We start from the raw sequence: 24,750 nt of genomic DNA, 5'->3' as shown, positions 1-24,750 counted from the left end.
ATGCATGATAATAGCGGCTGGCTTGCTGCCTCTGACGGATCAATCAATCATCGAGCAGCAGTCTGTCTTCTGGAACAATGACGTCGACCAGGGTCTTGCAATTGGTCCTCCCCCTGGTGGTTGCGCAACGACTGCGAGCTTGCTAGCGACGCGATGCTGACACCATGGCATGGCAAAGCAGACGAGCAGACGAACAGGCGAGTAGACGAGCAGACAAGAGCAGCATCAGCAGCAGTCCTGGATGATGGGTCAGTATTTCACAAGCAAGCATCATTATCGACGGCCAGCTGCGCATCGACCGAGGTTCTTTCGCGTCGCCCTGCCAGGCTAGTCACGGTCCACCTTTTCATTTATCGTTCATCTGCCTCGCTACGCCGACGGATGGCCGCTCCAGCAGGATGGATCCACACCACGGCGAGGAGGGAAAAATGCGTGCGCGCGCCCGTCTTCCTCTCACATTGACAACCAAGTCCGCCGCCTCGCGCCGTCAGAGCACCCGAAACCCGTTCGCTCATGACTCCCGCGTGCGTGGGCGTGGGCCCGTTTCCCAGGTTCCCTGGCATGACCTTAATAATACGGATACAGCCCGCTGAATAAAGGGCAAACGGACGGGCTAACTTTCTTTTTTATCTCATATTATACCCAGTAATTAGCTATCAGACAAGCAAGCACGCGAAGCGGGTCCTTGTTTGCGCCCGACGGATCGCAAAGACAGAAATTCGGTCCACGGCATATTGCATATAACAACCCTGGGCGCACCACTACACTACGCACTCCGTGCTCACCCTGCCACTCACTCACTCACTCTTCTCTTTGAAGCAGTCTCACGTCGGGTCCGTCTGCGTCATCCAAGGTAATCACCCGCCCACGCAACGCACACACTCTGGCCAGGATGGCCCCATCGTCACATCACTCCGCATCATCGTCGTCAGCCTCGTCCTCTTCCGCGACCATGACCGAACGCGACCCCGAGAGCCAGCAGCCCAAGGGCAACCACAAGGTGAACTATGTCCGCGGCCTCATCGACCAGGCCGGCGTCACGGACGCGGTCCTCAACCACCACTACGCAGGCGAGGGCACGACCGAGTCGCCCTACCTCGTCGAGTTCCTGCCCAACGACCCCTACAACCCCATGGGCTTCAAGCGCTCGCGCAAGTGGTTGATCACCATTGTCCAGGCCTTTGCGACGCTCTCCGTCTCCTTTGCCAGTTCCGCCTTCTCGGGCGGCATCGCCACCGTCCTCTACGACTTTCGCGTCTCGCAGGAGGTCGCCATCCTGGGCGTCTCCATGTTCGTCCTCGGCTTCGCCATTGGGCCCCTCTTCTGGGCGCCCCTCTCCGAGATGTTCGGCCGCCAGAAGCTCTTCTTCATCACCTACATGGCCATGACGGCCTTTGAGGCCGGTGCCGCCGGCGCGCCCAACATCGAGACGCTCATCATCCTCCGCTTCTTCGCCGGTGCCTTTGGCTCGTCACCCCTGACCAACGCCGGCGGCGTCATCGCCGACATGTTCGTCGCCAACGAGCGCGGTATCGCGACCAGCATCTTCGCCATGGCGCCGTTCCTGGGCCCCGCGCTCGGCCCCATTGCCGGCGGCTTCCTCGGCCAGGCACACGGATGGCGCTGGGTGCAGGGCATGATCACCATCTTCAACGGTATTTTGTGGATCGTGAGCACCGTCACCTACCCGGAGACCTACACGCCCGTCCTGCTGCAGCAGCGCGCCAAGGCGCTGTCCAAGAAGACGGGCAAGGTCTACATCTCCAAGCTCAACGTCGGCCAGCCCAAGCTGGGCGTCGCCGCCCGCCTCAAGGGCGCACTCCTCCGCCCCTGGATCCTGCTCTTCGTCGAGCCCATTGTCCTCATCACCTCCATCTACATGGCCATCATCTACGGCACCCTGTACCTGTGCTTCGCCGCCTTCCCCATCGTCTACCAGCAGGGTCGAGGCTGGAGCCCTGGCATCGGCGGCCTGGCCTTCATCGGCCTGGCCGTTGGCATGACCATTGCCGTCGTCGGTACCATTTTTGATAATAAGCGCTATGCCCGCACCGCGGCCAAGCACAACGGCGCGGCACCCCCCGAGGCCCGTCTGCCGCCCGGCCTGGTGGGCTCTATCCTCATCCCCGCGGGCATGTTCTGGTTCGCCTGGACCAACGGTCCCGACATCCACTGGTCCGTCTCCATCATCGGATCTGGCGTCTTCGGCGCCGGCATCGTGCTCATCTTCCTCTCGCTGATGACCTACCTCATCGACTCCTGTAAGTGTTTCATGCATTGCCTCTGATGGATCGCGTGACTAACCAGGAAACAGACGTCATCTTCGCTGCCTCAGTGCTGGCCGCCAACTCGGTGCTCCGCTCCCTCTTTGGCGCCGCCTTCCCCCTGTTCACCTCGTACATGTACGAGGATCTCGGCATCCACTGGGCCTCGTCGATCCCGGCCTTCCTCGCCGTCGCCTGCGTGCCGTTCCCCTTCCTGTTCTACTACTACGGCCACCGCATCCGCGCCAACGGCAAGTACGCCTCCGAGGCGGCGGCCGTGCTGCAGCGCTTGCGCACCAAGACCGAGGACACCAGCGACACGGGCGCCGTGGGCGAGGAGATGCAGATGGAGCGGACGCGGAGCAACGCGATCCCCAACTGAGGGGAGGAGAAGAAAAAAAGAGGAAGAGGCAAAACTCATTCAACGGCGTTTGGGCGGCTGGCTGGGCATCAGACATTGTGCATGGGAGGCGTTTTCGATACTAGACCTTGATATCCCGAGCTTGCTGTGGACTGGACACAGGAAGCTCATGCGACAAGCAGTCGATGCTACACATAATAGAGTTCTCATTAGTTGATACTATGCGCAGTAGAGTTCTCATTCTATCAAGTGCTTAAGATCAGCCGCCGTCGTTCATGTCCGCAGCGAGGGGAAACGCTAACTCAGCCTACCCTGGTCCATCACAGACTAAGCCATGAGTAGACTAGCGCGCCCTCCCCATCCATCCCGCCATCAAGATTCAATTCAAGGTTGTCGCGTCTGGCACCACCTTTTCCTTCGCGCGCCATCCTGGACGCGTAAATTAGTATCCGACGCTCGTCCATCTACTCATCCCGTCTCCCACCTATCCAACCGGCCCGCTACCACTTCGATTCAACAACACTCCCAACAGAGCCACTTTCCAGCCAAGCTGGGGCAAGCCTGCGATGGCTGCCCTCTCGTCAGAGCACAGCTCTCCAGGCGACTCGACGTCATTCTACTCTGTGCCCGAAGGCAACTCGACGACCGCGAGCAGCCCCCTCAACAGCGACCCCAGCCCCTACCGCGAGGCGCGACAGTTTGGGTACACCCTGAAGCAGGCCATCAAGATATCGCTGGAGGAGAAAACATGTAGGCAGAACGCGAGCCTCGAGTAGGCGTGCTAGAACGAACAATGGCTGACCTGTCTAGACCTGTCCGGCCTCAACCTCTGCCGCAGTGCGCTCGCTGCTGGCGCCTCGAAACGAAAGAGCCACGCAAAGCCAAGACCCGTCCCCATCCCGCCGCCCAGGCATCTGGCCCTCATCGCGACCCTAGCCGTGCACCCCGAGCAGACCACGCGCGTCGAGAAGGGCAGCCAGACGGCCATCTCGTCGCATGCCCTCGACTACCTCCGCAGCCTCCTCCACATTGTCGGCCCGCTCCATGCCGACTTTCGAGCCGCGTTTCAGTTCCTCCACCTCGGCAGGCCCGGGCGCCGATCAGGCTACAACAGCCACGGCAACAATAGTGACTTGTCCGACTATGAAGCTGAATCCGACGCCGCCGACCGACTGAGGGGCAAGCTCGCCAACGAGAGCTCGCTCTGGCACCGGGGCCGGGACTTTTGGTCCGTCCTGGGATGGGCGCTCAACTGCAGCGCCCTGTATCCGCAGCGCTGGCGGTACTGGAAGCCCTGGCTGGAGTTCATGGTCGACGTGCTCGAGGCGGACTGGCGAGAGCGGGAGCGGCAGGACCTCGACGCGTACGAGGCTGATGGCAGTGTCGGCGAGGTGCCCCTGACGCTACGACACGACTCCATGATCGCCATGTACATGGACGAGCCGCAGAGCGGGCGGCGCGGGTCGCCCAAGCTCTTTGTCAAGGCGCTCCTGGCGGATGGCAGCGACCTGGCGTCCGCCGCGTTCCCCGAGGTGTTTGAGAAGGAGCCGCGGGGACGCAAGAAGGAGTCGAGAAAACGCAAGAGGGAGAGCATCAATATTGAGAGTGGCAACTTTGGTGACTATCTGGACGACGACGCCATCTCCTCGGGGGGCTCCGAACCACCGACGCCACAGAAGACGCGGTCGTCGGGACGGGCGCCGTCGCGGGAGACCACCTTTGGGGAGCAGCACGCCGGGTTCGTCGAGTCCATCGACATCCGGCTGCGCCTGTTCAAGCTGCTCTCCCTAGCGCTCTGGCAGTTTCACAAGTTGGATGAGATGGACGATCTCTACATTAAGTTTGCGGCCGGGCTTCGAGTGCTTTCGCTGCCAGCCTTTGCGCTCGTTGTGACGCAGCGGCACAACGCACTCATCCCCGAGACGCACCCCACCGTCCTCAAGGGGCTGTTCCACCACTTGTTGTCGCGATACAAACAGCCGGGCTTGGTGGATCCGGAGGGCGAGCAGGCAGCGGCTCTGTCAAGCATCATGCTCGCGAGGTGCTACGCCCTGCACGCAGCCAACAGCACGTCTGCCGAGGATAATGCGAAGCTATCCATTGCGATCGAGAGCGCGCTGCAGCTGATCTGGATGAGCAACAAGGTCGGCAACGACAAGGAAATGAGAGAAGTGGTGGGGGCTGTCGAGACTGGGATCGCGGCACGCGAGAACAAGGTCAAGGTGAAGAGGAAAAGCGGCAAGAATACGGCGGGCTCGGCAGAAGTGATGGCTCACGAGATGCTGAGTAACTCTTCAGAGCGGCTGCGGATCTTGTTGGACGTGATACAAGCTACGCATGGGGCGGCGGCGTGATGGCTGTTCAGAAGTGACTGATGACACACACGATGGCATGAATAAGCGGCGTTTGTCTGGAGAGATGTTTACAAGGATACCACATTGCTCGGACATGGCCTGGCGTTTGGGCTTGGATTCCTTCTTTTATGCACACAATGATACAGATAGTAATTACATGAGGATACCCAGCATTCTTTCGTTCTTCCTTTCTTCATCGTTGCTTGCCGCTACCGGGCGTCCAAGCCTCTGGCTGCCAATTCTCACTCGGTCCACTAGACCTGTGCGCTGCCCACGGGTCCTCCTTCTCTTTCGCCTTTGTGTTCTGCTGCTGCTGTGTCGTCTTCTCCTCCTGCCGCTCGTCCTGCTTCAACGGACCCTTGGCCCCGGGACTCTGCAGCGCTGGCGACGGCTGCCCCGACTGCTGGCCGGGCGCATCCATCACCCGCGGCTTGGCCGCCCACCGGGCGTCCGCCTCGGCCGCGAGCACGCGCATCCTCGCCTGGCGCGCCACGTCGTCCTTTTGCTCGCCCACGCTGGGCGGGTCGTTGCGCGTGTAGCGCAGCCACTGATGCCACTGCGGCGAGATGTGCACGTCCGAGAGGTGTGTCGAGCGCGGGTATTTGACGATGCGGCGCCAGCGGGTCGCCTTGTCGACGCCGGCGAGGCGGAACTCCCAGTATGTGAAGCCGTTGAGGTCAAAGCCTGGCTGTGGTGAGCATGCAAGGGCCTTGAGAAGGGCGCAGAGAGGGAGAGCTTACCGACGAGGAACTTCCGCCGCCAGGGCAGACGGAGGGCCTTCCATCTGTACCAGGACTGCGCCAGGACACCGATTCGTCTCGAGGGCGGCATGGCTGTGTGTGTTGTGTGTGGTGAAGACTGGCGCTGGCGCACCTTTCGCGATGATGAGGTCAATCAGACATGCACCAATAATTAATGCTGAATTATGCATCGATGCATCGAATCCCGATCGGACAGGGATTGCCTCAGCCACAGTCTCCAGCCACATAAGTAATACGTGCAGCACGTCTTCGCCTTCACCCATTCCTCCTTGGCACCGCTACGTAATTGAAGCTACCACATATTACAGCTACACCCCGCGACTGCGCCACGGCCTTTGCTCTCGACAACACCTGAACCGTTTTGCCTACCTTTGCTTCCACGACTCGTCCCTATTTGCGACAACCTTCTTTCGACGCTGACTGAGACACGGCGCCCCTTCCTCAGAGGCACTGCTATGCGCCGCATGCCAGTCTAGTTACCAGGCGTCGCACCCCGCTATCGCATTCCGCGCCAGCCAAAGACCCGCTGCTGCCCAACAGCTCAACAAGGTGACGACAGGAGTCGCGAATCTGATTCCTTCTCTATCCAACAACGGAGAGTGATATCGAGAAATTTACGCCATGGCTTCCGTTTCATCATTGGACAAGGACTTGCGCAGGGTGCGCCTCGACAAGTACACGCCAGCTGCGGCGAACGAGGTGCGCTCGTGGATCGAAGACACCTTGGGCGAGAGGCTGCCGTCATCCGACCTCCTCGAGGGACTCAAAGATGGCGTTGCGCTCTGCAAGTGGGTGCTTCCCCTGAGCTGCTGTCACCATCGAGACAAACTGTCCGCTAACTAACAATCGCGCAGGCTGGTCAACCTCGCCGTCCCTCCACCTGGCGTCAAGTTCAAGCAGTCCGCCATGCCTTTTGTGCAAATGGAGAACATCTCCATCTTCCTGCGCGCATGCCAAGGACCGCCACTCAACCTCCACCAACATGACACCTTTCTCACTGTCGACCTGTACGAGCAAAAGGACCCTGCCCAGGTCCTCCAGTGCCTGGGCGCTTTCAGCCGCGCCGCCCACGCGGCGAACCCGAGCCGATTTCCTACGGCCATAGGACCGAAGAACAGGATGAGCGTCGCCGAACCACAGAACTCAGCGCCCTCGACGCCGATCCGCAACAGGGGTATCTCTGTGACAAGCAACACATCCTCAGCCTACGGCTCGAAGCCTGTGCTCTCACACCGGACGGGTGATTCAGCCTCGGGCCGGTATAGCCCGACTAAGAGTCCCAACAATGGCGCCAGCTCACCTGGTCCTGTTAGTAGCTGGAGTAAGAGGGAGCACGAGGGTGCTACATCGCCGGCGTGGAACATTGCACAGTACGGATACATGGGTGGCGCAAGTCAAGGAAACCTGGGTATCGCCTTTGGAGCGCGGAGGCAGATCACCACGAGTGGTCCCAAAGTGCCAAGCCTCGCTGACAAGGAGCGCATGCGCAAGGAGAAGGAGGCAGAGGAAGAGAGAGAAAGACTTGCGGCGGAAGAGGAAGAGCGCCGGCGAAGAGCGGAACTAGAGGCGGAGGAAGAACGCGCCCGGCTGGACGAAGAGCGCAGGTGGGAAGAGGAGACCAACCGCGCGCGTGAAGAGGAGCGTCGAAGAGCGGAAGAGGAGAAACGGCGTTGGGAGGAGGAGGAACGCGAGTGGCGGCTCACTGAGGAAAAGCGAAGGCGCGAGGAGAAGGAGGCCGAGGAGCGTCTGGAGGCCGAGCGCCAGCAAATCCGAAGTCAGGGGGGCAGCACACCCAAGGGCTCACTCCGCAGCCAGCACACTGGCAGTGGCGACACAAACTACGGCGACAGGATCAAGCAGCTCGAGAAGGAGCTGGAAGAAGCTCGCCAACGAGAGGCCGAATATGAGCGCGAACGCCAGGCAAGGAGTGGCGGCTCGAGTCGTGCCATCAGCACGGGAGACAAAGACGCCAAAGACAGGGCCAGGTCCAAGAGCAGGGGAGACAAGGATGCGAAGGCCAGAGCTAGGTCCAAGAGTAGAGGACTGGGCGAACCCGGTCGTCAGGACTCGTACGTCCGTGGTGAGCGAGAGGTTCTGAGCACTGCGTGGAATCGGTATCAGAACGGCGCCGACCACGAGGCCATCCCTGAATCGGAGGTGTCGTCTCCTCCACCAGGGCGATCTCCTCGACCCCTTCCGAACCCCACAGCCCAGCCTGAGCACGTCTCCTCACCGCCGGCGCACACCACGCCAAGAGCCCCCCGTCCTCTGCCCAAGCCAGCGGTGACCCCAGAGGCTGCCTCGTCCTCGTCCTCTCCGTTCAACGCCGCTCGCTCGCCTCGCCCTCTGCCCGAGCCCACGGCCAAGTCGCCTCCAGTGACGAGTCCCAGCGCTAGCGGCGGCGGAGGACGACCCCTCCCGGACCCCAAGACGTACTCGTCACCCCCGTCCGCACACGCCAGCCGCACAGACCGTTACCTCTCATCCAACCCGGCGCCTTCCCCCTCAGGGCCCCAGCAGACGTACGCGCGCGAACTCGGCGCCACAGCAGAACAGGACGGCGAGGACCGCCGCCGCGTCCAGAGCCAGCAGCAGACAAAAGCCGGTGGATGGGCGAGCAAGTCTCTGCTCGAGCGGGAGATGGAGCGCGAGCGCGAGAGGCAGCGGGAATGGGAAGAGGCGCAGAAGGAGACGGCCGCCGCCGCCAGGAACTCGGATGGCGTCGACGGCATCAGCGGCGGCATCGGCGGGAAGTGGGACGTCAGTCAGTGGAGTGGGTTCACGGGTGGTGATGGGCAGAACAAGGGCACCCAGGGCATCGGGGCTGGGCGAAGGCAGATAGTCGGTCCTCGGCCGTTACCTGGACCTGGCTCCAAGCAATGAATATGACGACGCAAGAGAGCCGGGCGGCCTGCATTGGATGGACTTTGGTTTACTATTACCGTGGAGCAGGCCACTTGGACAGACAATGATTAAGTACTGAGTGTTTTGAAAGAAAACACAAAAGGAGAATTATTAAACAACACCTCGCTATGTACCTGACCATCGCCGACAACTGACCCGCTGCTCTCATAAACACCTTCAGTGGGCCCCTGAGAACTCGAGCGCAGCCCGGAACTACCTGCCCCTTTCTTCCCAAGATTGATATATATGGTGGATTTTCTTTGCTTGATTTTCCAAAATGCCACAAACCCCCTCGTTACCGTTGCTCATAATGACTTTATACTCTCGCTCTCCCAGTCATGTCGCGGCTGCAGCCTCCGTCCGGCAGCGTTGGCACATGCACCACCCCCCGAGACTTCCTAGTGCCCATTCCCGACGTTCCTTGACGGGCATGGTGATATCGTTGTAGTGATTGAGGATCTCTTCCCCTTTTTTGATGCCTCCGGGACGTCCATCAATCCTCTCCTTCTTAGCCCACAACACCATACGGCCGCCCCATTCCCAGGTGACATTGGGATCACAGTCGTGGTTCGCAAGACACCAGTATGGATGGACGGCCGCAACGTCAGGTCGACCATCTGCATATGTCTTTCTGGCCGAGGCAGTGCCCCTGAACTTGGCGTACAGCGTGTTGAAGAGCCACAGGTCGTGTCGCGGCAAGGTCTTGTATATGTCAATGTCCATCTTTTCGAGTACGTGGAGAGGCGTCTCAATGTTGTATTTGAACGAAAATGGCAGTGTCCACTCGGGAGGCGGTCCGGCGTTGGGCGAAGGGTCAATGTCGTTGCTCCGGCTGGGCACAAAGTCACCCCAGATGAACTTGACTTCGCGCACGTCGAGCGGGTTGACGTCCTCGTGGACGGCAAGAGCAAGAACACGCGAGAGGAGGAGGAGGTAGAGAGTGTCGCCCGTCTCTTGTGCTTCGGGATCTTTGGCGATTGCATCGACGTCTTGATCGCAGACAGCCGGGTGGTACCGCTCCTGCGCCTGGTCGTGGCAGTACTGACTGCAGAACACCGTGTCTTGACACTCAATGCAGTTCACTGCTTCATTTTCGCTCCCGAGAGGTGGGAGATCGGAGCCGCAGGCGTCGCATACCGAGTCCTTCAGCCTGTTGTTCGCAGTCAGCAGCGAATACTCTCTGAGCACTGCCTCGCCAGGTTCTATGTCCTCCTTGGCAAAGACACCGAGTTGTTGGCAAGTCGGGATCACTTCGTATTGATCGGTCTCGCTCTCGCCTTCTAGCAGCACAGGCAAGGTTGCTGCACGGACTTCACACTTTGGTGCCATGTGCGCCAAGTCGGCGTTGATCGCATTGAGTGACTGGGGGTCGAACCGGTCGGGCTCGTGGTCATTCCAGGGGTAGACCTCGCGCCGCACCAGGCCGTCTTCAGGTAGGTCGTCAATATCAAACTCTGATCTCCCAAGTTTCCGGCGCGCAAACGTTTCGATATGGCCTTTGCAGTTCAGTAGCTCCCTGTTCCCAGGTGCCACGCTGAGACCTCTGTGGCAGAAGGTTGCCGAGCTCCTGAGGCAGCCGCACAGGAGAAGACTCAAAGACAAGATCTGAAAGGCACGACCAGATGCTAGGACTGCGAGACGATCTAGTCTTTCTTCATCAGAGGTTGCCTGGGCGTTGAATTCTGCCCAACCTGCGGACAATTCGCCAAAGTCCAGGATGTCTGGCACAGACTCGCCGACATGGCTTCGGAGCGCTTCCGAGGCCTGTTCGTAATATTCGAATCCTTCATCGCGAGCTTCATCAGTTAGGAGCAGGGCACGATACGCATCTCCAGCGGCAAGGTCAGGATAGCCCAATTCGGAGTATACGAGGGCGCGTCGAAGGTACGTGATTGCGTCGTACGGTTGTTTCTCCAAGTCATTGGTCAGGTGTCGTCGCCTCCCTAAAAGATATTCTCGAAGCTCCGGTTCTGTCATGATGGCTCTGACGAACCCTGGGCGGGAGCAGTGGGATGAAGTCGACGTCCAGATCAAAGGACAATGAGTGGCGGCAGAAAAGCCCTTTTGTCCCCACCAGCGTCGTTGATGAAGGCTTCTCTCCCGATGTGGTTGAGCGAGAGCACACAGCAAGTGGCTAAATAATCTGAGAGACTCTGGGACGAAGTCTGGCGAGGCTGTTGGCCGGGCTGTTCCAATATCGCTCAGGAGCCAGGCCACTGGGATTTTCAATGCCTGTTACCAAACAAGGTGACCAATGAAGCTCTTGGACAAGGGTGTAGTGAGGCAGTGGCCACAATTCACTACTGAGTCTAGAGGACGCTCTCCAATGACAGTTGCTGACGTTCGGAGTGGCCTATCGAAACAAAGCCGAGGTGTGAAAAGAGGCAACTCAAATGCGTGTCAGTGTCACGCGCTTCCTGCCCGCGGACGCCTCGTGCAGGTTGCCTCTGCGTGATCGGCAGCCACAGCCACAATGTCAAGCGTCGTCGTGTTCCGAGTCTGATGGGCCTTGGTAAGAGGGACTGGGTGCAGTATTTTTCGGATCGGAGATAGCGTTCCTGCGTGGAGATTGACTGGGGGCTCCAGAAGGTGGCGTACACCAGGCACAGAGCTCCCTTTGTCTTAGACCGGTAGATCTCGTAGAGAACCGCAGGGGAGGGAAGAGAAAGCAGTGGAATCGACGGGAAGGAGGAGGAACCTTAGGGATGTGGGTAGATTAATCTATCAGGCAAGGCAAGGTAAGCAGTGGTTGGAGGGCCATGGCAGACAGCAAGTTGGTGCCTGGACAGACGAACCAGAATACGCGGTTGGATGACTTGAAAATATTGGTTGGATGGACCCTGAATGAGAAGGAGGGGCTGCGCAGTTCCTGCTAGGGTCCATCCAGGGCACTGATCGAGGGTCCAACGACCCCTCCCGCTCCACCCTGGTCGCTGCCGTGCAGTGCCTGCCCGAGAGCCCAGACTGCCAGTGAGTGCACTTGTCAAGTTGTCAGCCCCATTCACCGAATCAGTGCGTGTCCCCCCCGGAGCTCTCTCCGAGCGGTGCATCCGAGCGGTGCAAGAGAAGCAGTGGCTGCCGTCAGGTGGAGCTCCAGTCACTGTTGGAGGCACTTGGAGCTTGGAGCAGATGGCCTCTGCGACATAACTAATGACGTCATCGCGAGGCTTTGTGGCACGCCCGCTTCAGAAACGACATGACGTTGTTGGGCAGAGCCACTCGGTTTGGTTCAAGTTGTTTGCATGTGAAGAAGATAAGTCTTTGGAGTGCTTGGTTAATCAATACTAATAAAGAGTACTCCAGACCAGCCAAATCACTGAACGCCATGTGTCACTTTCGTACCCCATCCATTTCCTTACTTAATTATCGCCAATCGATCCTTACTGAGCAACCGGGTTGCAATTGCCATCAGGAAGGAATGCGGCTCGTGCATGTCGACGATGAAAACGTGCGTGCATGCGGGGGGGCAAGATTTTCATTTTCCTCTACTTTTTTGCCCTACCGTCAAGGCTGAAGCGCCGACCAACAGCCCAATCCCCATTGAGGGCCAATGTGACGTGAGGCATGCATTCCACCATTGGCGTGGCAGTGGCGTGACCGGGAGGCTGCATTGGGACAAACTCTACGACTAAAGCAGACGTGTTGGACTGTCTGTCTTCTCCTTGCGCGTAAAGTGCATATGGCAATCTGGATGTGCGGGCGTGATTCCGTCATCGACATCTGTCAATCGACAACGGAGCCTTGTTATCATTACCGCAAGTACGTTCGCACGTACGCAGTACCCAAGAGTTGATGGACATGGAGACGGCAGCATGCTCGCTGGGAGCGAGCGTTTCTTTCATAGGCCCACCACCACCTTGACGGGCGCATCGGCCCACTGACGTCGTTTCGTTACTGCCGCAGAGAATAGAGAGAGATTTATTTGATTGCAGTGCGACAGCAGTTACCTTAGGTAATAACGCAGGAAAGAAGCAGTCAACCTCAGCACGCACTTGGGCATTTCCTTCCCGCTGCGCGCACCGGCGAGCCACGACATCCTCTTTCCCAAGGTAACTTACCCCTCCATTCCCAACCCAACCCACCGACCTCGAACCCCTCCAACGCAGCAACAACAACAAACTCCCACATTGGTTTGCATTTTCCAACACCACTCTTAACCAAACAATGCGATCGCAACGCAGCGCCAGTATGCCCAAGACGCAGCCAAACCTCTTCGCCTTCCCCGGCGTCGACGCCCTCGCGCCCGCCCTCCGCTCGTACATCATCCAGTCCCAAGCTGCCGGCATCGCCCGTCACGACAGCTTCAAGGTTGCGGTGTCGGGCGGCTCGCTCCCCAAGACGCTCGCCACCGCCCTGCTCGCCCCCTCGTCCGGCCCGAACGACGTTGTCGAGTGGAACAAGTGGGAGATTTTCTTTGCTGACGAGCGCGCCGTCCCCCTCGACCACGAGGATTCCAACTATGCCCTTCTGAAGAAGGAGCTGCTAGACAAGCTTCCCGAGGACCAGAAGCCCGCCGTGCGCCCTATTGACGTCACACACCTGGAGGATACCCAGGAGCTGGCGGATCAGTACGAGAAGACCTTGGTGGGGAGCTTTGCGTCGCGCGACTCGGTTCGCCTGCCCATCTTCGACCTCCTCCTGCTCGGCTGCGGACCCGACGGCCACACCTGCTCGCTGTTCCCGGGCCATGCGTTGCTGCGCGAGAACGATGCGTGGGTTGCTCCCATCGAGGACTCCCCCAAGCCGCCTGCGAAGCGCATCACATTGACGCTTCCCGTTGTCACACACGCCGTGCGCATCGCGTTTGTGGCTACCGGTGGAGGGAAGAAGGAGATTATGAAGCAGATTTTCGATACTTCGGATGGTCTCCCCTGCACACTTATCAACGAGACCGCCGGCGACCGAGCGAGCTGGTTCGTGGACGAGCCTGCTGTGGAAGGCGTAGCCTTCCCTCGGAGGGCATTCCTATGACATGATACCTCGGATGACGGGATGAAAATGAAGCTCTGATAGGAAGCCACAAACAAAGGGTCAGATGCTGGATTGACGATACGTGCGCGGTGCGTTGATTAGACAGACTGGCGATTATCCCCCACAGCATTATTCGATCAATCCATCACTATCATGTCCAACTTGTGTGTCTCAACCGTCTACATGGTGATCAGTGCCAGATGTATTATTAATCGTTGTGCTATACAGTCCGCCAGATCGCTCCAGCTTGAGGGGTATCATCGTCGTCCATCCGATTCATCTTCTCGATCCACTCGGCTTCCCTAGCCAGCGCTTCCTCCTCCATCTCCTCCATCATCTGCACCTCGGCCAACATGTCCTGCACCAGGGACCGCGCGCCCTGCAGCATCTTGGCCAGGCTTGACGTCCCGTCCTCGTCAGCAGGTGGCTCCCCGAGAACACGCAGTTGGTGCCTCCAGCCGTCCAGCCGCCGCAACGTGCCGGCGCAGTCTTCTTTCCACGGTGTCTCGAGGTCGCTGATGAAGAGGCTCTGGTCGCCCTGCTCCAGATACGTGCCGTCCCGCCGCGCCTGCTCCACCTCGCTGACCTGGTCCATCCAGCGCTCGAATCTCCGTGCCATACGCGCGTAGCGGCCGCCTGGCTCGCTGAGTGACCATATACCGTTGAAGACCGTGTCGAGGCCCTGTATCTTCTCCTCGAGACCACCCTCGCTCCCCCACGCGTGCAGTGCGAGGACATTGGCTCTCTCGAGACCTGCCTTCTCCTGCTCGGCTACTTGCTCGGCTGTGATGCACGCCTTCTCAAATCGTGCACCGAGTTTCTGCTTTGCGCTCGCGCGCCACTGGGCCTCGACGGTGGCTGCGTCGCGATGTAGGAGATGCAACTGTAGTAGTTCCGTCTGAAGTTTGCTGGTCTCTGCCGAGGCGGCGACGTTGGCCGGTAGTTTGGACGGGGATGGGGGCGCGAGGTACGTTGCGGTCAGGGGCTTTGGGTCGCGCGACTTGGCTGGGGAGTAGTGCGTCTGTAGGGTCGAGAAGTTTGGTCGAAGACGTGACTGAGCCTGTGCGGGTGCTGCGGCTGGTGCCCCGCGAGCGGTGGTGGTCGTTGACGATGTGCTTGCCGTTCGAGTTCGATCCATCGACGCGGTCTTTGCGTGGGCGGCTGTGCGTAAGTTCGTACCCTGGGGCGGAGGCTTCAAGGTCGTAGCTGGTGTGAGGCCCGTCGCGCCGTTCGTGGAGGCGGTGCTTCTAGCACGCGCGTGGGACGCTACTCGCTTGATCTGTGTCGACGACGCCGAGTTGTTGTTGTTGCTGCTGCTGCTCGCGGACGTTGGCCGCAGCGTCCCGGATGGTGGTGGTGCATGTCTCGTGCTGCCCGTCGTGGGCGGGTATCGCGTCGAGTTCGTTCTGGGCGCGTCGGCTGGTTGTCTCGACGATAGTGTTCGTCCTAGCGGGCGCGGTGCTGGTTTCGCGGCGGCACCACCATTGGATGATGATGTCGACGGCACGCGCGTGGGGGGTTTGGTAGGCAGCCGACTCGGTGAGCCATGATGGTCTGCGTCGGACGGTGCTGCTGGCCTGGATGATCTAGGGACGGCGGAGGAGCTTTCTGCGGGCGGATTTGGTTTTCGTAGCGATCGAGATCGTGCGATTGTGGATGATGACATTGTCGTCCGAGTGGACTAGAGGGAATGGTGATAATAGAGCTGGGGTTGGGTTTGCTTCGGCTTTGGGAGGTTGGAGTCCAGTCCAGTCTTTGGGCGGGCGCTAATCCAGGGGCAGCATGCTCGACTCTCGAGTCAATGGATTACTTCACCAAGCACACAAGCACGTCACGTCACGGCTGCCGCGCAACAGCAAAAAGGCGGTATGTACGTATATACATAGATGCACCAGTTGATCAACGACCGACTCTTGGCATTGCTCCTAAAAAACAAAAACAAAAAAAGAACTGCTTGGCAGCTGGCGGATCTCTCCCGCCGGGAATTGAACCCGGGTCTCAAGCGTGACAAGCTTGCATACTGACCACTATACTACGGAAGATGGTCGGTTGTGAACAACCGATGTAGCGAGGCGCGGATAGAGTATGCCGCCCTTATTTTGCTAGAGAAAGCCTTCCCCCTTAGTGACAGTTCCATAAGGTAGCTAAACCCAACTTCGACAACTTGAAAGGTCAAGCGCTGGCCAGCCTGTCCCTGCATTTCAAAGTGAAGGCTTGATAGTGGGTACTGTATAATATTGTTCAAGGTTTTGAAACTGGTTTCTTGGGTGTCACGAATATCGTATTCCTGCGTACACGGAGGCATTCCGCAAAAGCCTAATCCCCATCCCTTTTCAGTGTGCATAGACTTTCGGCCTCAGCGGGCAGCTCACAGTGTGGCTCAAGCTTAGCCCATAGATGCTCCTCCAGGTGATCCCTAAGCCACTTTGCGTGCTCCGGATACTTCTTTACAAAAGCAATATGAGTGTCGCAGATGGGTATCCCATTTTGTAAAAAAGACTTAATTATAAGTCGGTGGTTTACGGGACTCCAAGTACCATCTGGCTCCTGGGTACCCGGTGCCACTTCCTACCCTCCCATGTGAATGGCCATGATTTGAGTTCTTTGCGAATCCGAGAAGGGAGTTCTTCGTGTAACTGAATACTACAATCAGTCCAGTTAGTGCTTATAACTCCAAAAGGTATAGACAACGATAAAGCAACGTACAGAGCCTCTCCAGTCCATTTAACCCATAACAATGGCACGTGTGCCTGGTCTGGGCATGATCATAGCCGAAATGATCGATCAGGAGAAAGCATAAGCGATCTGCCAGACCGAATACAGTACTGTAAGGATACCAGCGTTCTTGCGAAGGGTCAAAGTCTCGTTTCCAAAGATGCTGGCAGGCTAGATTCTTCATGAATTCAATCTTGTCGCCGTATTCCGCACCAAGCGGAAGGTGCGTTCTGGTCTGCAACAAAATTCGGACCTGGCCCGAATGGCTTTTAGTGGTATCTTCGCAACTGTCCATGTTGAGGCGATATCGATCGCGCAAGGTATGTGATCTTTGTGCGTCAAACACGCGGCGTAAATGTTTGTTAAACAGTAAAGGGTCTGTCCGGGGTTAGAGTCGTAGACATACCAACACAGTAGATAGACATGGGTGGGGGTGGCCGTTTTATATCATTCAGATCGTTTAGCCTTTTCACTAGCACGCCGTGAGTCACTGATTCAAAAACCTTGTAACGGAGGATTATGCTGGTCAAATTCTACTGAGAGAATGTAATACAGGAAACACTCTTCCACGGCTTGTCGGCCCTTGTAAGAATGTCCAGAATCCCAGCTTCAGCCAAGGTCTTCGTTAGTACATGGTCATGGTGGTTTAGTGATTCATCTACTATGAAAGACTTGCACCTTCGGACGGCTGTAAAAATCAACAATCTATGGCCATGGTGGTTTAGTAAATTAACTGACATAAACTACTTGCACCATCGGACGGCCGTGGAAATCAACAGTTTATAGTCATAGTGATTTAGTAAATCACTACCACGAAAGACTTATACCATCGGACGGCTGTAGAAATTAATAGTTTATGGTTATAGTGGTTTAGTGAATCAACTACCACGAAAGACTTGTATTATCGGACGGCTGCGGAAATCAACAGTTCCGCCAGGGAAGTTATAGACCACGCGGGAAAGGTTCTGAACGATTCACCCGCTCTATTGAGATGGCGACTCATGTTTATGACATTGTAATAGAGTGAATGAGAGAGGTGTTCAAAAAGCCGAGATAATTAGCCCCTTCTAAGTAGATGATCGCTGTGAGACTTCGACGCCACGCGCAGATGAACAGGATTTATACGTCGTAGCCTAATATGAATCGCGAAATATTATATTTCTTCCCCCCAAAAAGGAATACCGTCTTCACCTCATCGCACCAACGGTTAGTCATGAATCTGTCCCAGGCAAACGGTACCTACAGTCTCTGGAGTAACAGACCAAGACCATTTCAAACGGTAAGGCTCTTGCTCCCTGGAATCCACTTACGGTGGCATGGCATCGTCTCTGTTTTCGGAGGAGAAGACCTCTAGTATCTGCATTTTAATTACAAGCACTTGACATGACTACTGCGGAAGATAGTTGGTTGTGAACAACCGATGTAGCGAGGCGCGGGTTGAGTGAGCGGTTCTTGTTGTGCTACAGAAAGCCTCACCCCTCAGTGACAGTTCCACAACCAACCAACGTAGCAAGTCAATGCTGTCCAACTTGGACATGCCTCGCCCACAAGTTACAACCCAACTAGAAGGTCAACCGCTGGCCAGCCTGCCCCGGCACCGTGCTCGCAACACGTCCCGAGCCGAGCAGACTGTACTGGTACGGGAAGCTGCCAGCCCCCAGCGAACCCTGCGGCGCCGTGTTGGCGCTCTGCCCGCCCAGCACGACATCAATGGCCACGGCGTAGCCGACCTCCTTGCTGGACTCGCTAAAGATGGCCTTCTTGCCCGAGTTCTGGAAGACGGACGACTGCACCAGCGCCTGCGCGCCCATGCGCGTGTTGACGCCCGTGTCGACGGCGTCGTAGAGGTTGCTGGCAGCCAGTTAGTCAGTCTCTATCCCCCTTGTTGACGGGCAGAGAAGAGAGAGAGAAAGACTCACTTGAAAATGTGGGCGGTGCCGAAGCGCAAGAGGGGCGTGCGGCTCGCGAGGTTGTAAAAGTGGTTGTTGGCATATGTCACCCTCAACTTGCCCTTGTCCTCGGCGCCGTTGCTGTCCGAGTGACCGACAAGGCTGGCCTTGGACTATGAAGGATTCGTCAGTAATCTGGTCTCGGGCTGCGCTCGAGGGAGGCACTCACGTGGTCGTGGAAGTATGTGTAGGAGATGGTCACCCAGTCAGCGGCGTGGGACAGGTCCACGAGTCCATCGTAGGTGTCCTTGCTCACGCTGCGGTCGCCGTACAGGTCACAGTGGTCGACCCAGACGTTGGTCGAGTAGAGGATGCGGATGGCGTCGCCATAGTCGGCGAGGACCTTGCCAATTTTCATGTTGCGGATGATCACGTTGGACTGGCCGTACACCTCGAGGCCGACGCCCTCGAGACCTGCGCATCACACTCAGCAAACACGTTCCGCCATGAGCGAGGGAGAATGGAGACCTACCGCTGCCAGGGCGGCCGATAATAGTCTTGTCGGAGCCGACATCAATCTTGGCGGCCCCCTTGATCGAGCCCTCAACAAAGATGATGCGCGGCCCGGACGCACTCGCTGCAGCCTGGAGCTCAGAGACGCTACGCACAGTCGTCGTCGAGCCACCGGCACCGCCCGTCGTACTGGTCACTCGTCAGCCCCTTGCCAAGTCCATTCAGTCCGGGGTACAGCTCACCCGCCGTTCTGCGTGCAGTAGCCAATATTGCAAGGATCGGTGGCAGAGGCGCGCTTCTCAAGAGGCGATGCAAGGGCCAGTGCCACGAGAGCGAGGGAGAGGATGCTGGAGACAAATTTCATCGTGACGGTTCTGTAAGATAAGATCCCAATGGTGTAGATTGCAGCTGGAAGTGATAAGAGTGATCGGCATGAGAAATGTCCAGAGTTGATGACCAGAGCTTCCACTTTTAACTTGACTCAACCTAGAGTCTAAGTATTGACTCTATTCCATTCCCCCACAGAAGATCGATGGCAGTCCCGAACGGAATATGCATGTACCCCGGACAATGTGCCGGTTCTACAGGTGAGTAATCCCTCGAATCAGAAAAGGTACGCTGCAGCTGGAGGGCCCTTTTCTCCGTTTAGGGCACTCAGTCGGTCGCAGGCTTCTCGTCACTGGATGGAAAATCATTGGGTTGGTGAATTCCCCCCCGATCACACGCTGATGTGCAGGACAACGGAGGTCCAGGGGACAATGTTCCGTGCCCCTTTCGGGAAACTGAGTTGTCTCACGAGCACTGATGTACAGCTTCATACACAAAGGACGCGGTGCTCGCTCGCTGTGGCTCGAAATTAGATGATCGCTTGGATTTCCTACACATTACATATGTATATGCTCGCTGTGAAACCTCTCATGGACGTACAAAGATGAAACCTGTTATCATGCTCAGCCTGTGAGCCCGCTGCCCATGCAGTTATTGCCTCCTTCGTCAATCCTGGGGTTTCGTGCGCGTGTCTTCATCCAGTCCACAGCCTATCGCGCCGTGCATGCTCGCTGGTATCGTGTGATGTGCCTGTACGGTGGCGCCGTGTCTACCTGGTTTCCCAAAGCCAATTCTATGCGGTGACAAATGAAAAAGTAGCGTGCGTGAGACAGAAAGAAACAAGAGAGGTGGAAGAATGGCCGGAAGCCCTCATTGTGAGCTGCTCTGCAACCCCAAAGCGGAGCCGGGTCGTAGGGGGGACGAAAGGCTGAGCGTCGACGGCTGCGGTAGACTGTCCATGAGCGTGCCGAGATCTCTTTTGCTCTCGTTCAAGAGCTTGTAGCAGGATTCGCACACCCGCAAGCTACAGAATGCGCAGCCCCATCTGTCCTCATTGTCCGCCTTCTCGCATGTCTGGCATGCCAAGGGATAGACCTTGTTCTGCCGCTTTGACATGAAACGGTGGTTCTGGAAGCAATTCATATGACGCTCTCGCACCGGCACAGCCTTGAAGATTGTGCCCGGAGCGGATGGCTCCTTTGTTGTCGCCGGGAACGGCACGGGATCGGGATACGGCTCTTCCTTTGGCTTCATCTCCGGATACAGCGTGCCATATCGACCTCGGTAGCAGAGATCTCCATTGGCGGACATGACCATCCGCGGCTCCGCGTCGGGTCGTCGTGGAGGCCCATTGGGTCGAACTGAGCCTCGCGAACTAGGCCTGGCTGAGGACACCGACGTCGGGCGGGAGTTGTTGCCTGGAGGTTGTGGAAAGCCTCCATAAGACCCGGGTGGCCCGGGTTGTCCGGAAAAGGGGCCTGGTCCACCAGGAGGGCCACGAGGCGTACGCTGGCGTCCTCGGCTGGCCTGGTCAGGAGCTGGCGAGGCACGTCCTGAGTGTGGACGTGCCGAAGCTGGCGGCAACGACTGCTGGCTCGGTGTTGGTGGTAGGTTGGTCTGGAGGCTGGGCAGGCTCTTGGCCGGATGCAGCACGGCTGGCTCCGGCTCCGCCTTTGGCTGCGTCGAGACCGGCACAGCCTTTCTAGTGATGGCCTTCGTCTCCTTTGCAGGCTGTCCCTGGGGTTGCGGCCGCTCCTTGGATAGATTGGCGGTGATAGTCAGGTGCGGTGCGTGCCGCTCAGGGGAAGTCGCGGGCGAGTCTGGTGCCGTGAAGCTACTCATGACAGGCGTCTGCACATCCTGATGCTGGTATTCGGGTGTTGGCGGGCTGATGAGTTGCGTGGTCGTCGTCACCGAGCCGCCGCTGATGCTTTTGGCCATGTCCTCGGAGGTGTGAGACTTGCGGAGAACCTTCTTCAGCTTGTTGATTTTTGAGCTTGCATGACCCATTGCTTCGGAGTCATTCGCTGGAAGCGCAGGCGCCACCTCGCGTTCCGTCGAGTCTGATGCTTCCGCGGGAGGATCAGGAGATGTCGACGACGCCTTGAGGGGCGGGAGAGGCTTCTGCGACGCGCGAATGGTCGAGATGGAGGAACAAGATGCGGTCGAACCGTGGCTCTTGTCCAGGCGGAGATCGGGAAGATCGCGGCTGCCGTTGAGGGAGCGACGGCGCTGCCAGATTTGCTGTCGCGGAGGCGAAGAAGCCCCAAAGTCGTGACCCAGACCGCGCACAGGAGACTCGGTTCGCTGTGTGGTGATGTCGTCCTTTGGAGGAGCAGGCGGCGGCGCAGGAACAAGAGTCTTCTGCGTCCCTACCGACGTGATTGTGGAGAGGGACGGCCTCGCGAGGTGTTTGCCGTGAGACGGGGCCAGGTACGCGGATGGGGCGTCGTGATCAGGTGAGTCTGTGGTGGTCGAGTCGACTGTGCTGTAGGCGGTGCCGTCCGAGGAACGGATGATGGAAGCCGTGTCGCTGCGAGAATACGCGGATAGGATGCTGGAGAGCGACTCTGATGGAGACTTTTGTGGGAATTGATACTGAGAGAGGTCAAAGGTGTCCGAGTAATGAGGAGGCGATAGTATGTGTGGTAAATGTTGATCGCCCGTGGGCGCCGCCTCCTGGGAAGAGATGGGGGAGGTCAATGACGCTGTCGGCGATGGCCCGGCTGCGCCTGCAGGCGCGTGTGTTGTCGACGTCGAGACGGCAGTCGTGTCCGAGGGCTCTGAGAAATCCAATTTCAGAGGTGAGAGGGATGTCGAAAGTGACGATGCAAGCTCCAAGGGTGGCAGCGACGGCTCCTTCTCTGCCAGCTTTGGCGGTTCCCGCGCGCCTGTCTCTGGCAACGCTCGCTCTTGTGGAAGAGTCTCTATGTGCGCGTTGGCCACTGGTGAGATGGTGTCTTCCTTTTCTTTGCGCTCTTGCGTCGGTGGCTGAGCTACCTCCGTGCTGGATCCTGCGGTTGCAAGCTGTGGAGGAGGCTGTGACGCTGGCACCAACCCCTCGTGCGATTGTGACTGCTGCTTGCTGCCCACAGGTCGACGGCGGATTGTCATCTTTGGAGGCGCATCCGCTGCAGGTATCTTGGGGAGGGCAGCTAGCGAAGGAGATGTCGAGACGGTCGGTGGTGACGCGACGGGCTTCCTGCCGGGCAACGAGGGCAGCGGCGAGAATGGGGCTGGCGTCGTCGGGTCGTGGTTGTTGTCGCGGTTGCGGTCGCGGCGTGGCGGGGGTGGTGGAGGTAATGGCAGGTCCTCCGACGCTCGAGAGGCGGGCAATGGCTTGCTCCTAATGTCTGCAGCTGTGGACGTGGACGTGGACGGGTTCGTGTTCGTGGCTGTGGCCCAGGTTGGCGGCATGGGAAACAGGCTCGCGGTCGGACTCGTCGCTTCGGTGGGCGGGATAGAGGGAAGGGCCTTGGAGAAGCGCGACCTGCCAGCGCCGCCGGCCTTTGCTGGCACCTGGAGGGACATGGTTGCGGAGGCCGAAGACTGCTTGTTGTGCAGCACTGGACGCTGCTTCTGCTGCGACGGCTTGGTGCGTCCTGGCGCGTCGACTGTGTCACGATATCAGGGCGCTGCGCGACGACGAAACATGGGCGGACAGTCAATGTTCATGCGGCGTCCAGGCTGGCTGGCTGGCTGGCTGGCTGGCTGCCTGCCTGTAGGCTGTGGGTAGGATGGTCCGTTTCGATTCAGAGCAGAGTCGGGACGTGACCTGCACGATAATAGGGAAAGTATGACTACAAGTATAGCTTGAGATGGGCCAAGGGATGTGGATTGGATTCCATCAGCGTTCTGTTCTGAAATGCATTCGTGGGCGCGGACCAGACACTGGTGGATCTGAGAATTCGATCCTCGACAGCAGGCTTGGACCACGACAAGACTCAGCAGCCTGCCACCCGCAGACCCCTGCAGCACCACCTACGTAATGATTCACGGTCCCGGCTGTCCGACCGTCGACGACGAGGCTTTTCCAGGCTTTCCAGCACGCTCGTCGCTCGTGTTGGCGGACGCACTTGTCCATACGCGTGTGAGCAGCGCCGTCTGAAACAGCTGCAGTCAGTCTAGCGCAGGTACCGGACCAAGCGTCACCGAGCTACTTATTCCCGCCCGTCCTTGTCATTAAACTAGGAAACTTAGAGAACATTTCCAAACTGTGTGTAGAGGCATCTCTAGGGGCTGTCCCGACACGATCGATCGATGCGCTCATGTCGTTGAAGCCAGCGCCTCCATTCCCTTGAAGGATACAACCCTGGGGACACGGATGTCCGGGCAGCAACATGGACTGCAAGGACTGGAGCCAAGGATTGGACTGTGCCGGTTCTGCCACTGGAATGCGGCCCGGCGTGGTTGGCGGGGTTCCAGCTCCAGTCGCGTCGATTCTCCAGGGGCTTCTCCAGAGGGCCTGAGCATGCTGAGCTGAGCTGAGCTGGCTTGGCAGAGGGTCCTTCATTTATCACGAGCACCACAATGCAGAGCGAACATGACTTCCATTCTGCTTCTTGTCAAGCTGGTCCTCGCTCGATTCAGTCGAGCTTTCATTGCAACCCTTATGCTAATGTCGAATGGGCAAGCTGAGTGCATGGGATTGGACAAGCAATGGCAGCTCCAGTCCAGGCTGCTTTGAAGCACAGCCACAGCCACAGCCACCCTTTCCCTCCAGCCACGCGCAGCCACGCCAGAGAACGGAGACGCAGGTTCAGTCAGTGCGTTGCCGTCAAATGGCTGTCTCACCTGCTTCCGGCAGTCTAGCTTAGAGTCTGCATTGATTACGGACCTGCTGAGAGGTTCTTGATCATACATGACGCCCCGCCTCGTGAGAAATGACTGCGCGTCTCTAATTAGAAACGAGCTTCTAGAAGGTCAGCAGCTGTTGTTTCCTAGACGAGGCTCGCATCCGGTCCATGAGTCTCTCGGCCGAGACGGTCAACTTCTCGCACCTGAAGATGTAATAGACATGAAAGAATGCATTGCTTTGAGCGCATGGGGCAATGGGCATTCTAGGTATGCCACTGGTAAATTGGGACCATGGTCAAATCACAGATGAATTCGAGAGCACCTCTACCTGGCCTATCGCACCTCGTCCGCTGGTGTAAGTGGTACTGGCTGATACTCAAAGACTCGTATTTTGACCGCAACAGTACTTCTAAATGCTAATGACTCCGTACAGTAGTTCCAAGTTGGATTGATAAAGACTCTCAGCCAAAGATACGCTGATTGCGCATGCAGAGCTGCTTACTTTTGGGTCGCTGGCCACGCTGCACTATCTGTTTTCTGTGTCGATCATCCCCGGCTCACGGCGGAATCGGTACCCAGCATCACTCACTCAGAACAACTCTTCGTTCTTATATCTCTATAGGCACATTCTCAAATCAACTGCACCCGTTTCTGTTTGCTCAGGGTCTATCGACATAAACGACAGCAATGGCGTCTGAGAGCCCGACTCACGACGAAACCTCCCCCCTTTTGGGCCAACAGCCTCCTCGCAACGACGCAGGAAACGCCCACGATGCAAAACCGAGGGCAGACATGCGCCTCTTCTTGCCAGCGGTGGGCGTTGGTGTAAACGCTGCCCGGGGGGGGGGGGGGGGGGGGGGGGGGGGGGGGGGGGGGGGGGGGGGGGGGGGGGGG

At 58.1% G+C, this 24,750-nt stretch overlaps 10 protein-coding genes and 1 non-coding gene across 11 annotated transcripts in view; 4 read left to right on the top strand and 7 right to left on the bottom strand.

The window, feature by feature from the left end:
* Window positions 1-892: 892 nt before the first annotated feature.
* F5Z01DRAFT_681035 (major facilitator superfamily transporter) lies at window positions 893-4,979 on the top strand (the record flags this gene model as incomplete). The annotated part of the gene is made up of 4 exons (XM_046265648.1): window positions 893-2,261; window positions 2,315-2,592; window positions 3,213-3,375; window positions 3,436-4,979. 4 exons carry the CDS (start codon window positions 893-895, stop codon window positions 4,977-4,979), a joined length of 3,354 nt encoding a protein of 1,117 aa, XP_046118901.1.
* Window positions 4,980-5,043: 64 nt separating this feature from the next.
* F5Z01DRAFT_63363 (uncharacterized protein) lies at window positions 5,044-6,228 on the bottom strand. The gene is made up of 2 exons (XM_046261971.1): window positions 5,720-6,228; window positions 5,044-5,663 (listed from the first exon to the last, which is right to left on the bottom strand). Exons 1-2 carry the CDS (start codon window positions 5,808-5,810, stop codon window positions 5,173-5,175), a joined length of 582 nt encoding a protein of 193 aa, XP_046118900.1. The 5' UTR covers window positions 5,811-6,228; the 3' UTR covers window positions 5,044-5,172.
* Window positions 6,229-6,361: 133 nt separating this feature from the next.
* F5Z01DRAFT_621014 (uncharacterized protein) lies at window positions 6,362-8,623 on the top strand (the record flags this gene model as incomplete). Its single annotated transcript, XM_046261176.1, has 3 exons — window positions 6,362-6,528; window positions 6,595-7,682; window positions 7,917-8,623. 3 exons carry the CDS (start codon window positions 6,362-6,364, stop codon window positions 8,621-8,623), a joined length of 1,962 nt encoding a protein of 653 aa, XP_046118899.1.
* A 357-nt stretch (window positions 8,624-8,980) lies between these two features.
* Window positions 8,981-10,621, bottom strand: F5Z01DRAFT_673522 (wd and tetratricopeptide repeat protein; the record flags this gene model as incomplete). Its single annotated transcript, XM_046264947.1, has 1 exon — window positions 8,981-10,621. One exon carries the CDS (start codon window positions 10,619-10,621, stop codon window positions 8,981-8,983), a length of 1,641 nt encoding a protein of 546 aa, XP_046118898.1.
* A 1,911-nt stretch (window positions 10,622-12,532) lies between these two features.
* Window positions 12,533-13,779, top strand: F5Z01DRAFT_63407 (glucosamine-6-phosphate isomerases/6-phosphogluconolactonase-domain-containing protein). Its single transcript, XM_046262016.1, has 2 exons — window positions 12,533-12,693; window positions 12,826-13,779. Exon 2 carries the CDS (start codon window positions 12,833-12,835, stop codon window positions 13,613-13,615), a length of 783 nt encoding a protein of 260 aa, XP_046118897.1. The 5' UTR covers window positions 12,533-12,693; window positions 12,826-12,832; the 3' UTR covers window positions 13,616-13,779.
* A 3-nt stretch (window positions 13,780-13,782) lies between these two features.
* Window positions 13,783-14,911, bottom strand: F5Z01DRAFT_653508 (uncharacterized protein). The gene has a single exon (XM_046263365.1). It carries the CDS (start codon window positions 14,751-14,753, stop codon window positions 13,836-13,838), a length of 918 nt encoding a protein of 305 aa, XP_046118896.1. The 5' UTR covers window positions 14,754-14,911; the 3' UTR covers window positions 13,783-13,835.
* A 674-nt stretch (window positions 14,912-15,585) lies between these two features.
* Window positions 15,586-15,657, bottom strand: F5Z01DRAFT_t45. Its single transcript has one exon. It is a non-coding gene; the product is annotated as a tRNA-Asp (tRNA).
* A 274-nt stretch (window positions 15,658-15,931) lies between these two features.
* On the bottom strand, window positions 15,932-16,755 carry F5Z01DRAFT_749744 (uncharacterized protein; the record flags this gene model as incomplete). Its single annotated transcript, XM_046267005.1, has 4 exons — window positions 15,932-16,162; window positions 16,188-16,258; window positions 16,322-16,708; window positions 16,737-16,755. The coding sequence occupies 4 exons, from the start codon at window positions 16,753-16,755 to the stop codon at window positions 15,932-15,934; spliced, it is 708 nt and encodes a 235-aa protein (XP_046118895.1).
* Window positions 16,756-17,765: 1,010 nt separating this feature from the next.
* F5Z01DRAFT_62697 (pectin lyase fold/virulence factor) lies at window positions 17,766-19,266 on the bottom strand. Its single transcript, XM_046261513.1, has 5 exons — window positions 18,975-19,266; window positions 18,752-18,921; window positions 18,449-18,693; window positions 18,250-18,392; window positions 17,766-18,181 (listed from the first exon to the last, which is right to left on the bottom strand). The coding sequence occupies exons 1-5, from the start codon at window positions 19,094-19,096 to the stop codon at window positions 17,893-17,895; spliced, it is 969 nt and encodes a 322-aa protein (XP_046118894.1). The 5' UTR covers window positions 19,097-19,266; the 3' UTR covers window positions 17,766-17,892.
* A 474-nt stretch (window positions 19,267-19,740) lies between these two features.
* F5Z01DRAFT_62718 (uncharacterized protein) lies at window positions 19,741-22,903 on the bottom strand. The gene has a single exon (XM_046261528.1). It carries the CDS (start codon window positions 22,588-22,590, stop codon window positions 19,930-19,932), a length of 2,661 nt encoding a protein of 886 aa, XP_046118893.1. The 5' UTR covers window positions 22,591-22,903; the 3' UTR covers window positions 19,741-19,929.
* Window positions 22,904-24,648: 1,745 nt separating this feature from the next.
* The window catches only part of F5Z01DRAFT_681029 (major facilitator superfamily), a gene marked incomplete at both ends in the record, with an annotated part of 1,819 nt that continues 1,717 nt past the window's right edge, over window positions 24,649-24,750 (top strand). Inside the window, one exon of the mRNA XM_046265647.1 lies at window positions 24,649-24,681. Coding sequence (XP_046118892.1) covers window positions 24,649-24,681 — 33 coding nt within the window. The remainder of the gene's footprint in view (window positions 24,682-24,750) is intronic.

Source organism: Emericellopsis atlantica, assembly GCF_019669845.1.
Source record: "Emericellopsis atlantica unplaced genomic scaffold F5Z01scaffold_11, whole genome shotgun sequence".
NCBI classification, from domain to species: domain Eukaryota; kingdom Fungi; phylum Ascomycota; class Sordariomycetes; order Hypocreales; family Bionectriaceae; genus Emericellopsis; species Emericellopsis atlantica.
The sequence above is the reverse complement of the archived record's forward strand: the minus strand, read 5'-3'. Positions and strand labels throughout refer to the sequence as shown.

Coding starts and splice junctions, on each gene's coding strand:
- F5Z01DRAFT_63407 (XM_046262016.1), top strand. CDS start 12,833: ATGCCCAAGACGCAGCCAAACCTCTTCGCCTTCCCCGGCGTCGACGCC.
- F5Z01DRAFT_63363 (XM_046261971.1), bottom strand. CDS start 5,810: ATGCCGCCCTCGAGACGAATCGGTGTCCTGGCGCAGTCCTGGTACAGA. Junction 5,664..5,719: donor GCGGCGGAAGTTCCTCGTCG/GTAAGCTCTCCC, acceptor CACCACAGCCAG/GCTTTGACCTCAACGGCTTC.
- F5Z01DRAFT_62718 (XM_046261528.1), bottom strand. CDS start 22,590: ATGTCCCTCCAGGTGCCAGCAAAGGCCGGCGGCGCTGGCAGGTCGCGC.
- F5Z01DRAFT_62697 (XM_046261513.1), bottom strand. CDS start 19,096: ATGAAATTTGTCTCCAGCATCCTCTCCCTCGCTCTCGTGGCACTGGCC. Junction 18,922..18,974: donor TACTGCACGCAGAACGGCGG/GTGAGCTGTACC, acceptor ACGAGTGACCAG/TACGACGGGCGGTGCCGGTG. Junction 18,182..18,249: donor GGCACCGCCCACATTTTCAA/GTGAGTCTTTCT, acceptor ACTGGCTGCCAG/CAACCTCTACGACGCCGTCG.
- F5Z01DRAFT_653508 (XM_046263365.1), bottom strand. CDS start 14,753: ATGGATCGAACTCGAACGGCAAGCACATCGTCAACGACCACCACCGCT.